This window comes from Artemia sp. Qi Xiang Cuo, chromosome 12, assembly GCF_049724085.1.
Source record: "Artemia sp. Qi Xiang Cuo chromosome 12, ASM4972408v1, whole genome shotgun sequence".
NCBI lineage: Eukaryota > Metazoa > Arthropoda > Branchiopoda > Anostraca > Artemiidae > Artemia > Artemia sp. Qi Xiang Cuo.
The window spans coordinates 43,807,550-43,822,359 of NC_142805.1; the positions used below are offsets into that span (position 1 = coordinate 43,807,550).

Here is a 14,810-nt window from a genome sequence, read left to right on the forward strand (position 1 = left end):
GAAATCAAAATCTATCTTTTAAGAATTTTTCTTTTTGCATTTTGATATATTAAATACTGCAATATAACTAAACTCAAAAACTAAAAACTGCCAAAACTCCCAGAAACTCTGTTTTTCGATATCGGTATATTTGTAAAAATCAATTTGTTCCTATTAAATATGTCCCCTTCAAACGTAAAGCAAATCAGTTCCCAAAACCAAATTTTCAATTCAATCAACTTATTTCATCTCCGAGTGTTTAGCGCTCCAGACTTGAAATCCCGAGGTCAGGGGTTCGAGTCCTCATGTGGCTGGTTATTTGGTTTGGAACGGAAGTTAATGGTGCGACTCTGTAAGCTCAGCCAGAGTCGACCCAGCTCTAAATGGGTACCTTAAGGAATCTGGGGGGGGGGACACGGGGAACTTCAGATGATTAGCCCCCCAACCACGCATTGTACTCCCAGTCGAAGGCATTGAATCAGGAGATCGGTACCTGCGCAACATACACCATTGGTCAGAATACAAAAGTTTTTTTCGTTTTGTTTTTTTAGTACTCTAGCTTTTTGGAAGATTTATGAAGCGACGACGCTATACCTATTTGTGGTAAAAATCCTCAACATAAAACGATTACAAAAAATTCATTTAGTTTTACTGTTTTAAATAGACTCTTTAAATCCTTTCTTTTTAAAGGTATAGGAAAAATAAATGGTTATGCTTTGGTCAGGGCCGTTCACGATATTCACGATATTTTTTTCGAGAGGATAATTTTTTTAAACTTTAAAAAACGCATCCAAAAAAATATATTCATTTTTGTTACGTTTTTACAAGCGAGACAAATTTTTTTTATGGGGGTCCCCAAACCCCCCCCCCCCCTGGATACGGCCTTGGCTTTGGTTATGCTTAAACTTGCAATTCAAGCAATTTACTTAGATTTACATAAACCACATATGACACTTTAGCCCTTTCGGGGGATTGAGTGGGGCAGCAAAACCATGCTTTTTATGTTGATCCCTGTCTTTGGCTTCATAGTTTTTCATAATTTATGTTTGTTTTTTGATTCATATTAACTTCTGCCCGTTTTAGTTTCAACATCTTGTACAAGCTATTTCTGCTCCTTAAAATCAGACAGAGAAAAACGCACTTTTAACGGATCACTTAATTACGGAATATCAGTCCCATGTATAGGCAAAACTTTCCAAGAGTTCACAATGCGTTACCATGACTACAGAACGAGGTCAAAAAATTCATTTTTCTACCGCTTAATTGAGTATCCCTCAGTAATGTGAAAACAAAATTTTTCCCGCAGATTTCCACCTACACAGAACAAGTCCAACAAGAGATAGAATTTTATCATCTGAGTTGGCAGGAAAAAATACTACAACTAATTAGAGAAGTGCACGTGTTGATTTGTGCACATTTTATTATACTGTTTTTGGATTGAAAGGATTCTTTTGACCTCCCACACAGTTAATACCATCCTACGTTTATCAATAATTAGACCATATTCCGGTTCAGCACCGTAAAGTTAATTAATTCTTATTGGTCTTCATTCTCCATCACTATCGCTGGTTACAAAATTTATGGCATTAATTCATACAACCAAAGAAAAAATGTATGTGAAAAATATGCTAACGATGTAAAAACTAACGCATAAAAAAACTGTAGCGTATTCTCTTTGTGAAGACCTAAGAGAAAATATTTATCCCCTTCCCCCTAACACCATATCGCATGCCTCATTACATGCATCAACAAAAAGAAAACTTTTCAATAAAAATTAGCTTAGTTCATCTCAGATAGGCCCTGAAAGTCAGCTCTCTTAAAAGTGGCGCTGTAGTAATCTAGTCAGATTACTTCAAAGCGCAAAAGCAAAGAATTTGACCGCAAATGATAAATCTAACATTTTATTTGAGTCCTCGATCATGATCCCGGCAAGAATGGCGTAGTGTCTAAAAATTCCGCACGTTTTCAATTTAGCCAGTGGTTTTGAGAAGAAGGTAGTCAAGTGGAAAACGAAATCCCATACTTCAATAAAACTGATTCTGATTTCTGACATTAAATCTCCTAATAATTTCATCATTTTATGCTTCTTCGTGAAATTCATTATAAACTTTGATCAAACACTAAAATTTGTGGAAAGAGTCATGAGTAAAGAAGCGGGAAACAACTAGGCACATTACTTTTTCTTTCCGTAACACAAAACACAGTTTTTCCCGTTCCCCCACAAAATCTTGCCAAAAAACAAAATGTTATGCGGTAATCAATCAGAATAGATCTAGATTGGAACCGTCAATATACAAAACATATATTCGAATTTTCCATTTCTCATTTCCGCTCAATAATTCTCTTTCTTCTTTAAATTAAAACAGATTCTCTACTTCTTTTCCAAATTTCCTTTAATTTGCGATCTTTTCCAAAAATACCCTAATTAGTCTGCTACTATTTGATACAGTTTTTGTTCAGAGAGAGGAAAAAAAGAAAGAAAAAGTACCAAATATGAGGGAAATGTGAGCAAGGTGCTATGTTTTCCAACGCTAAAAGCCGGATTATCAAGCATACTTGGTAGGTATACAAAATCTTCTCCTTCTTGCGGGCCAACTGGAGGCGATCCAGTTCTACTATGCTTGTGCGAACGATCAATAGAGTGACATCTGTAAAAAAAAAATATATATATAATTAGACCTATAATAGACTCCAAAAAAAATGCAGTTTTCCTTTTGATTAACAGAAAACGTACTCTTGCTCCCGAGATGAAAGGGTATGTCTCATCTTTCAGGAGAGTGAAAACAAGGTTTTTTGGGCTTTCAACGGAAGTAGTTTTTTGTTTCAAAAATTTATATGGAAAACAAGATCTGTAAAAAGTATATTGTCTCACTTAATATTTTTGTTTCATTCTGGAATCGAATAAAAACAAAGTTTGTTTTGAATAAAAGTAGAGTTTCAATAAAAATTACAACGAACAGAAATGATTATCACATTTTACGTCAAAATGATACATTCCCATGTGTCAGGACACAATGCATAAAAGGGAAAATAGTGACACATTTCAGAAATTTGGGACATAAAAAAGGGACAAATTTTGTAAAGTATTAGCATAAAACGAAACATTTCCCAATTTCATATATATTTTGATTGAAAAATTTTTCGCTTTTCTCAAAAGCAGCGCTATTTGCTCGTTTTTTCTTTTTTTTTGAGCATTCACGTTTTGCCAGAGATGATGTAAGTAAATGATTTTCTCCAAAGTAAGGGCCTGACATGTTTACATGAGTTTTGTACTTTCACACATAGTCATTTTGTATGAATATTATATATTCATTTTGTTTTTTTCGTTTGAAATATATTTGATGTTAACTGGTCGCTTTGAAATTGGATTATAAGGCGTCTTTTGGTTAATAATACAAGTGGTAAAAAAAAACTCTAGTTTTGAGACTTCAAGATGGACACCTTTTAGCTAACAATGACACATTTTTGGATGCTCAGGGAACACACTCATAGACCAAAAAGTTGGCAACGTTGGTCATGCATCGGACAGCTTTTCTGCCAGAGTTGTCACTTAAAAAAATACTTTTAGCTAAATGAAGATATCAGAACACTGTGCCTGATTAGGTTGGTTTTACAACAGGTGTACGGAACCGAACTTCATGTTTGGCTTACTAATGTATGACCAATATTTCTGTGACTTCCAGGTAATACACATTTTTCTACTATTTTTCAAGGTATGCCCCCCTCTCTTACACAATACTTCCAGCAAAAATGTCCGTTTTATTTTATCTCAAAATCCCCATGCCCTTTTCAAAGCTACACTCTCTACCCCCTTCTATGAAATCTCATAATCTTTTCAATATCTTCTTAAGAACCCTTGCAAGCCTATTCAAGGATATCACCTGATTTTTTTATCTCACCTAGATTGCCAAAAAGAATAATTTTTAGCAATTTATCATCTTTCGCCCATGAAACATAGAACTAAGTAAAATGGTAAACTTCTGAACATTTTTTCACCCCAATTGTTTTCCTTTCACCGAATGGCAAGGCCGTATCAGGGGGGGGGGGTAGGAGGCTTAAACCCCCCCCCCCGAAATGTTTGTCTGACTCGTAAAAACGTAACAAAATTGACAAAAACAAATTTTTTATGTGTTTTTTAGTTTTTTTTTGTGTACCCCCTCCCCCCCCGCAAAAAAAAAATTGATTAAAACCCCCTCCAAAAAAAATCCTGGATACGGCCCAGCTAAATGATCCAATCGAATCAAAACTAGGCAATGAATGTGTCACTTCTAAGTTTAATTTGTGGATGTTTTCGACTTGAAACATTAAACACTTCTAAAAATCAGAGGAACTACACAGACGCCAAACACTGATAACATGTCTGGGTCTTTGTAACAGCTTGTTTTTTTCTTTCTTCCTTCAATACAAATTGGTACAACTCTAATATGATGCAGTAGCTTAGATTTAAAAAAAGTAACAAGAACCAGAATTAAAATACCCTGGTGTGAAGCAAGCATCGAATCTAACGAAACAAGCTACTTTCAGGAAAGCCTCATATCAATGGCAGATCCAGAAGGACCGGGAGGACCCTGGATCCCTGAGATTTTTTTTCTGGCGCCCTCATTCCTTGTTTTTTTTAACGAATTTAGTCAATTTGGTCAATTATTGGCGACCTTGTCACACTGCCCCCCCCCAACTTTTTGCCCTGGATCCACCTCTGCCTCACATTAGAGCTAATATACACACCCAGTATTCCTTCCCCGAAATAAAAAGAAACTAAGCGAAAGCTGGATATTGTCACTTTTATGCTGATTTTTTTTTCTAACACCTCAATTGCAGCACATAGAAATCGCAAGTGTTTTTCTAAAGGCCGAACCAAGTTCAGCCAATTATGGAAGGGCTTAGATTCGGCAATAGACTAGGCATCTATGCTTCAGTATACATCTCATTCCGCCCGTGCGAATCAAATTACTGACTACGATAATGTATCCATGGAAACTAAGATAAATGTCATTCAATGTTAAGTGACATGGAATTATTTCCTACATTGGAACGACCTCAATCATTGTTTTAAAATAAAGTGTTATAATCATTGTTAAAACGTAGAATAGTATTTATTCGAAAAAATAACTATAGCTAGCCCGTCTGGGACGAAATCGTATTTCGGAGTCAAAACAAAAATCAGAGTAAAGTCAAGAAAGGTTTAGAAACAGTCATACACACAAAATTGGCAAAAGAATACACCGTCAGTTTATCAAACAAATCAATACAAAATAAAAAAAACTATACATTTACATAGGGACCATATCATGTCAAAAGCAAATGTGGTGGGAAAAGCACAAATAGCTACGAGCATATTCTTCGTTTTAAAATTAATACTGAAACAGAGATCTTGCTATAAGCAATGCAAATATAATACAATGCATTACAATGCATACAATGCAATGCATTATAAGCAATGCAAAACTCTCTCTACTAATTCAATTAAAACTATGGGTTTTTTTCTTTCTTTGCGCCTATTAATTCTCGCATTTCTTTCGTCTATTACTTTTTGAACACGTAAGCGGACGAGACAAAAATTAGATCAGATGAAAAAACAATTAATAGATAAACAAGCAAAAATAAAACGGGCTTAAACCCTCAAAAAGTAATTTGGTGGAACAGTTGATTATGGGTAGAATTCGAAGTGTCAAGGAGGTCAAAATAAAACATTTTTTAGTCCCTGAGCCCAACTTAGTTCAACTCACATGATGGTACGACAGCAAACCTTAACGATTATGGGATTGTAAAACAAAGACGGGCTGAATCAATAAAATATACTAGGGTATATAGGAGCGCTGCTAATGATGTCATAAAGTAAAGATCATCATCGTCTAGATCCAGCAGTGTCTAGAATTAATCTAAAGCAGAAATTTTGGAAGGGTAACTACCTCCCGGGAAGCCATGACGTTGGTAGACTCCAGGATATGAATTTGGGACAAAAATTTGCGGGAGCAGTTGAATTCTAAATCATTTTAGGAAAATAGTTTGTGAAGTCACTGATGGAGTCTTTAAAGAAGAAATTTGGTAATGCAGCTAGGAATATTAGTGAAAATACTAAAAATATGTTTAATAGAGAGGAGGAAGGGCTTGTACAAGGATTCATTTGAATGATAGATCACATGTAAATAAAAGGAATGTAGAGAAAGTGAAAAAAAAACACGTTAAAATACGAATTAAGAAGGTGTGAAGTGGAGGCAATGGATACAATTATTGAACATCTGGAAGATGCAGGCAGACGACAATAGTAAAATATTGCATTGGCAGGTTAATAAGTTGAGAGGTAATAGTCAGTCTGGACTTGTCCTAATTAAAAATAGGAACGGGGCCACAATTAGAGACAAGAAAAGAGTTAAAGAGAGATGGGCAGAATATTTTGAGAATGTGCTAAAGCATGACAAAGTTACAGGAAAAGATAAAGAAAAGAATGAATAAGTCTGTGATGCTTTGGATGTGAAGAAAGATTTATTTTGTGAGCAACAGTTAGTGACAGTGTTAAAAGGGTTGAAAATAGTGAAGCCCTAGGTGCTGATAGTAAGGTAAATGAGTTTTTTTTAATATGGTGGTTATGAAGAGAGATAAGTCACTGAAGATTATAAACACGATTTTTGAAAAGGGGAAAGTACTTGGCAATTCTAAGAAACACTCTAATTAAACCCCTCTATAAGAAAGGTGATAAGAGGGAGTGTGATAATTATAGAGGCATTAGCATGGTTTTGTAGGAAGCAAATTACTTAGTATGATAATACTTTTTAGACTTAGAAATGCTTCAGATAAAGGATACGTCGACCAAATTTTCACTCTTAGATTAATAATTGAGAAGTCACCAAGCCCCTGTAGTCCTCAGTTTCATGGATTATGAGCAAGCGTTTGATTAAGCAAATAGGGACTTTAGCGAAGGTCCTATTCTTGTATGGTATACCAGATAAATAATTAAAGTGATTAATGCTATCTACAAGAATAACATTACTGCGGTTAAGGTAGGAAATGAGGATTTTTTCTCGTATCAAATCAGGAGTTAAGCAGGGTTTCGTCCTATCCCCATTTATATGGATCATTTTGATGAACTTTGTCTAATGAAGCACAGAAAAGGCAATGGGAAAACACGGAATCCATTGGGTAAGTAAAACTCTCCTAGACTTAGATTTTGCTGATGGTTTAAGCATCTTAGATGAAAATGTTAGTAAAATGAATGAATCTCTAGAGGTTTTCCAAGTTCAGAGTCCAAGAATAGACTTGAAAATTAATGTTAAGAAAACTACGTCACTAAGACTGGGAATAAGTGAAGGTAAAGAGGTGATGTTGGGTAACGATAAGGTCGATCAAGCGGGCAGATTCAATTACCTCTGCTGGTAGTTTTATTAGTAAAGACGACGAGTCCAGTGAAGATACTGAAGATGTTAAAAGTAGAATAACCTAAGCCCAGAGTATTTTACACAGATGAAAAAAGTTTGAAAGAATGGGTAGATAAGTCTGCGAACCAAGATTAGACTATTGGAAACTACAGTGATGATAATGGTCAAGTACTGTTCTGAAGCGTGGGCGCTCCAAAAAGAGGACTAAGATTTGGCTGATGTTTTTCAGATAAATTGCATACGGACCGTTTTGGGTAACTGTATCTCAAACAGGACTGACTGACTGTATCTCAAACAGTAAGCTGTACGAAAATGTGCTTCAATCCTACTGTCTAGGGGTATAATGAGAGAAAGATTGAGATGGCTAGGACACGCTCTGCAGCTGAAGGACGAAAGATTGCCAAATATCATCCTTGCCTTGTAAGGTCAAACGAAAAGCAGGTCGTCCTCGAATGGGGTGGAAGGATGTCATGAGGAAAGATTTAAGGGAAATGAGAACTTCTTGGGAGGGTTTAAAGAGGAAGGCTTCGAACAGATTGGGATGGAGGAGGAGCATGCGTTGCTGTATCGACCTCTGGCGACTTGGTGCTGCAGTTAGTTGTTAGTAGTAGTGGTAGTAGAATTTTCTTTTGCTTCTTTTACAACTATTAAAATTTTTCGTTGCGTAAGTTATTCCCTTCGTGGTTCCACTTGAATTGTTTAAAGAAAGAAATTGTATAATTTGGCCTATATATTTGCATATTAACAGTGGGGGTTAGTTTAGGTTACGTTAGGTTAAGTTGGGTTAGGTTTCCATAATTTTGTTTCTAAAGTATCATTTTATCCTCACGTTTTGTTATTTTTTATTGGGATTAACCTAACTTCACTTTTTGGGTGTGTTTCCAAGAACCGACAAGTATCAAGGATCCTATTGATATGTCAACTAAAGGGGTATATATAACAGAGTAGGATAACCTGATTTTTCTTTCTAAAAAGATGTTTTTGAAGGTGAGTCAATTAACAAATAATTTGAAGTTTTTAACCTAGAATAATTTGAATAATATGCATTTTTCTTGTTTGTTATTTTTTCGAATTTGTCTTTTTCTACAGCAATCAGGAAAGTTACAGTTTCTAGAGCTCTGTGATGATTTAATTTTTTAATTCGTGTTTTGCTTATTTTTCTTACGCGTTTCGTATTTTAAAACTTAGCGCCTGCTAGGCGTAAAATTACCTAAGTGTGTAGGGAGGTCTTTTTCAATAAAAATTGAGGACCCAGGTTTCCTATTTTTTTTTAAGACGTATATAGTTTTGTAAGTTCCCATTTTACACGTTTGAAGATTTCGATTTCATTCTTAGCGTCCTTGGTAAATTATAAAAATACATGCTTAATAATTTCCACTTAACCAATTTAAACAATCAGTTTTTATTTTCACTGCCCTAGGCACTTTAACTTCTATCACTAAAACGAATACGTATTCAAAAGAGTATTTTAGGGTCGAAAACAATCTTAAGAAAATCAAAACATGATATTATTCCAATATTTTTTCTTAAATGAAATAAATTCACCAGTTTCATCTTCATATTATGAATCTTTTTAATGTCGCGCACAAATTTCGCGAAAGATTTCTCCAGTAACGCATCTTCTTTACGGAATTTCACCAATAATTGTTTGCAACAATTATTTTCGGTTTGGGGGAAACGAAGCTTTTTGGTAAAAAATCTGGCATTTATTGCGGTGGGAATTGAAATTCGCTCAGTTGCATTGAAAAAGTAACGAGACAGATCGCTGTAGTTCAGAAATGATTTACTTAATAATTTCAAAACTTTGGCTACTTGTCAACACTGTCCTGAACAACAATTATAAGCTTGTTCCGCTTTTATTCTAATTTGTGTATGCCTCTGGCATCAATTTCCTTAGATTGATATCGAAGCCACTTTTGCACTAGGTTGTTAACTTCATCGTTGGATCAAAGATGTCTTCCGTGTAGATCCTTTTAAGGGATCCAAAGAAATCCGAAAGGCAAGCTTAGGGCAGTATGGGTGTTTCTAGAGACCTCCCTCTCCAGTTTTTAACACATGCTTCGTAAAACTTCTTCATCCTTCATGGCCGAAAGGACAATCTTTGGCAATACCCGCAAAATGTGTCCTAACATCTCAACCTTTCTCTCTTTATAGTCCTAGAAAGTGGAATAGAACCGCATTTTTGAAGAACTTATTGTTTGAAATACACCTAGTCAAATACCCAAACAGATACCCAAAACAATCCATAGACAATTCCTCTTTAAAATATCTAACAAATTCTTCTCCGTCTTAAGAATTGCCTACGTTTAAAAATCATACTTGACCACTGTCATCATTGTAGCTTACAATATTTCAATCTTGGTACGCAGGCTTATCTTTCTGTTATTCCAACATTTTCTCAACTGTGACAAAACACCCTGCCTTTTGGCTATTCTACTTTTTACATCGTCACTGCGCCCACCGTCTTCACTATTAATACTACCCCGACAAGTAAACCTATCAACTTCGCCGATCTTCTCGTTACCCAGAATCACTTCTTCATCCTTATTTTTTCCTAGTTTAGGCGACTTAGTCTTCTTATCTTTAATGTTCAAGCACGTTCTTGCTAACTGTATTCTGAAAACCTCCAAAAACTGATTCGTTTTGCTAATTTTTTCTAGGACCCTCAAATTACCTAGACAACCTAAGTCCAGAAGAATTTGAGCTTCCCATTTTATTCCATGCATTCCTATAGCCTTCGCCGTGTTTCTTAGGACAAAGTACATCAAAATAAGTCATATAATCAGGGACTGGACACACCCTTGCTAAACTCCTGATTCAACACCAAACCAGCTACTAACGTAACTTCCTACCTTTTTGTTCTCGTAAGGCAAATAAATTTGCAAGTCAATGTAAGTTTTATTTCTTGTGGCGCTAGAAACTATTTCTATGGAGGTAGGCATTTCCGCAAGAAACTATTTCAGTAGGCTTCGGCAGGTTGAGGATACCTTGAACAAAGATGAATAAATTAGGACTGTTAGCAAGATCATAATGATATCATTATTTAGACAGGGAGTGTGGCTCAAAGCACGCCAAAATTCCTTTCAATTCACATTTTTATAAACGTGACATGAAAAACAAAATCTTTTTGCATTTTAGCCAGTCCCCATATTTTTAGATTAAAACTCGCTCACAAGTTTTCTTATATGGTTACCGTGCTTTAAAAAGGTCTTAAATTTACATAAATAATGCTTACTTAGATAAGTTTTTTCCATGACAGCGTCCGGTATCAGAGCTAGGATCAGTGTGCTTCTTAGATGGTGTAAGTAGATGCTGATAAGAAAACTCCTGAAACAAAGAAATGGATTGATGAATATGAGTTTCTCACATTGGAAAGAATTGCTAGGAGGGAGATCTAGTGGCTGTTAAGCGCTAAATTTGCAATATTCCAATAGCTTTTGTACCTGACTTCATTTATTCGCTCTTTTTTTACCTTCTTCCCTAAGATTCTATAATCACCCCTCCCATGAGAAATAGCGGATGGAAAAGAAAACAATCAAACAATTTGTGGTAACGAACTATTATAGTAAGAGCGACTCGTCTCAATAGTAACCGAAACTCTAAAAAACAGAATTTTGATACCAATAGATACATCAAAAGAATCAGATTTTCATGATGATTTTAAATATGTAAGTTTCAACAAGTTTAGTCTTACCCTTCCAAATTTACGAACCTGAGAAAATTTGCCTTATTTTCAAAAAAGGGGAAAAAAAACCCTATAAGTCATACAATCTTAACGAAAATCACACCATCAGATTCAGCGTAACAGAGAACCATACTGCATAGGTCTCAAGCTCCTATTTGGAAAAATGTGGAATTTTGTATTTTTTGCCAGAAGAAAGATCATGGATGCGTGTTTATTTGGCTTTTTTCCCAGGGGTGATCGTATCGACCCAGTGGTCCTAGAATGTTACGAGAGGGCTCATTCGAACAGAAATTAAAAGTTCGAGCGCCTTTTTTTATTAAAAAAACAAAATTTAATTAAATTAAAGACTTGTTTTTATTTAAATTCCACTAAAAACTACATTTTTATTGCCATTTTTGATGAATGCCAGCTATCGTAGCCACTAGTATGCTTACTATTGTACCATCGGAAACTTTTGAAAACTAAGGTACATATAATCATATTGATACTGTTTACACTATTTTGAAAAGATACAAAGGGATTGATTTTTTCGTATAACCATATATGACGTAATAAGTGAATGCAATATTTATACATGTTTATCCTTCGACAAGAATTTTTTTTTCTTTTGTTACATAAAAAACGAACTGTAGTCCATAGTAACTGAAGTATTATAAGGAATCATTATATAGATGATGAATTTTCCTTAAGCTATGTTAAATGCCAACTACCAGTTGGACATCTCAGCATAAGAGGTGAAAAAACTATATCCATTAGTAATACATCTTGATTTAAGAAGAAGTTACATTAAGGAACGAACTGTAGCCCATTTTAACTGAAGTAATAAAAGGAATCATTATATCGATGATTACATTAAAAGACGATAATTGGAATAACAACCCATTGCATACATTGGACTTAGTTATCTACTTGATTGTTTGAGGTTTGTCTCTTACTATTTCAAAGAAGAAAAAGCCATAGACTTTTTCCTGTTTGTAATCAGGTTTATTTTGTTAATTATAGTATATAGTAAAAAACCAATCTCAGTTGCAACAAACGTCATCCTATAGTTTCACTATAATTACATATAAGAAATGATAATAAATTCGTTAATCCGGGTTGCAACGGTAGCTAGCAACCTAGTAAGAGACGATCACGTCCAATGCTAAGAAATATAATAGCCCATAACTCCTAAAAATAGAGTCAGATCAAAACAAAAGAGTACACCGCTAGAACCGCCTTGTCCGAAAGCTCTATATAGGAATAATTAACTAGACCCATCCTTCATATTAGTCTAATGGTGTGCTTTGTAGTTCAATTCCATTAAAAACTCCTTAAAAAGCAAACTATTCAAAAAAGAGGTTCAACCTAAACAATTATGACAACACTGTCGTTTTATTTACTATCCATGCACCTAAGCGAAGCTTCAAGCCAACAGGACAATTTGAATTGATTAAAGATAGGAACTTGTGATTCTCCCAATAATAAACTTATAAAATAATACAATTAGTTACCCTTGAGGTAGTGCAGTGGAGCTAACCGTTCCTGCCAATACGGGGATTTCAGGTTCAATACCGCACTCCGCAAGGGAATTTCTGACATATATATATCCCAGTTGTTACATAGTCCAAGGGAAGATTTACTCAAGTACTTCAGACCGTCGGTACATTATGAAATAATTTGTTATGTTACTGATTTTCATAAATTCTTTTTAATGTATGTATGTTTCATGTGCAATTTTGCCTGCATCATCGAAACTAAAAACAATAAAACCCCTACCGAGGCAAATATGACGTATGTATGCTTTTCGAGTGTATTCATAAATATGACGTCACTCGCATGATTTTTTCCCCAAAATCAAGTAATAAAAAGAAGCCACAACGTTCTATAGTATGTTTGACCATGGCATGGCATGGCTAAATAGCTGTCACAAACGCGGCTGAGCCGAATTCGTATTTCAGAGTTAAAAAAACAGAGTAACTTCAAAAAATAGGTTTAAAAACAATCATACACATAAAATTGGCAAAATAACGCACCGTAGTATAATTAGAATCAATAATAAAATTAAAAAACATATGTATACATATACAGACCATGGCCTATCAAAATAATCAAACAAATAAAACTAGTAAACTAAAAAGGGTCATTAACAGCATAAAAAGCAGGAAAACAGCGAACAAATACCAATTACAAGCGGTAGCTTAGTGTGTTTTTCCTAGTTCTGTAATATAAGGGACAAAAGCTAAAATCTTGTATTTTATCACAGGTAAAAATCTAAAAAGAAGAACTGGTCTATTTTGCACTTGACATGCCCGGCACTGCTAACCCTATTATGTATACACAAAAGATCACTGAAAAGAATCATAAATTTTTTTAATTTCCAATCTTGCCATAGGTTCAGAAATAAAAAATTAGGTGTAACGATTTTTTTTTCAATCGTCTCAACTGGCTAAGCATCCAAACGAATACGGTAATAATAATATAATTGTTCTATATTTATCAAAGAAAAACTGTTGATCCTTAAACAAAATTAAAGATAAAATATCTATCTGTTGGAAAATATTACGCTAATTTTGTAAAATCCAAAAAGTTGACAAATTTATCTTAACTTTTAATGTGTTACAATCTAATTCACGAAATTTGCATAGCAAAAAAAATCCCTTTAGCTTTTTATAATACCGGCGGCTAGATCAAACTAATAGTGTCCCTCTTTGTTTCTACTAGATGTTTCTTTTTTTTACTGTAAAATTATTAAGAAGAAAATGAGAAAACATTACTGAAAAAAATTGCCGTAGGTTTGTTTGTAATTTCACGACAATCAATGCGTATTTGATGATGTTAGGGGGAGGAAAAAAAATGAAAAATACATTTAAATATAAAGATAATAAACAAACACAATATCAAATAATTAATAAATTATATATCTTTAAATAAACGACAAATATAATTAGTAAACATAATAATAAATATTAAATAGACAATGTATACTACAAGAAGATAAACATAAATAACGATGAAGAGCACACTGCCTTTCCATCATAAAAACGGTAGCCGGTGTATTCTCCACCCCCGCAGAAAATTCCCCGGATAATTCCCACCCATATTCCCCTTGGATAATTCAAGATGTTCATTAGAAGGGAAATTGAAAATTATTTATTGCTGTTAAAGTGTATGTACCAATACTTGTAAACTGATTGGTAACTACCCGCTTTTTCAGTTTCCTGTTGGACAATTCAAACATTGGATTCTAAGTAAAATTTTGAACAAGATTTGATTATCTAGTCAAAATTTTGGATGAACAGTAGTTTTAACAGCAATCAATAACTTTCAATTTCCGTTCTAACGAACAACTGGAATCATACAGGGGGAATATGGGTTAGAATTATCCAGGGGGGATTTTCCGCAAGGGAGAATTTTTTTTTGGGGGGGGGAGGGTGGGGGGAGAATATGCCTAGACTGTTCAATAATTCTAATGCAGTTCAAAGTTCTTTTGATTCTGCTTAAACCATCCAAATGTTTAAAAACCCTTGTCATGCCATACTTTTTGAAAGCCCCTCCGTCATTAGCGATGATTTGGGTGTTAAACAAGTTTTTCGTGAGGCAATAGAAATTAAACTTAAGCTAAATAATCTTTAAATAGAGATTTGGGGGAATACTCACTCAATGTTTTATGCGCAAATTTGATTAAAAATAATTTTAAAACTGCATTACAAAACCAATAGCTAATGCGGGGGTCATTCAAGAAGTAACGATGCAAATCGCTGTAGCTTCGAAACGATGTTTTAACTCAATTC

At 34.5% G+C, this 14,810-nt stretch overlaps 1 protein-coding gene across 4 annotated transcripts in view; it reads right to left on the minus strand.

The window, feature by feature from the left end:
* Window positions 1-14,810, minus strand: part of LOC148946154 (CDK5 and ABL1 enzyme substrate 1) — a 129,367-nt gene that overhangs the window by 17,917 nt on the left and 96,640 nt on the right. For all 4 annotated transcript variants that reach the window (XM_089098223.1, XM_089098221.1, XM_089098222.1 and 1 more), the window contains exons 6-7: window positions 10,588-10,679; window positions 2,468-2,627 (exon numbers count right to left, since the gene is read on the minus strand). In XM_089098223.1, the coding sequence (XP_088954349.1) occupies window positions 2,468-2,627; window positions 10,588-10,679 (252 nt within the window). The remainder of the gene's footprint in view (window positions 1-2,467; window positions 2,628-10,587; window positions 10,680-14,810) is intronic.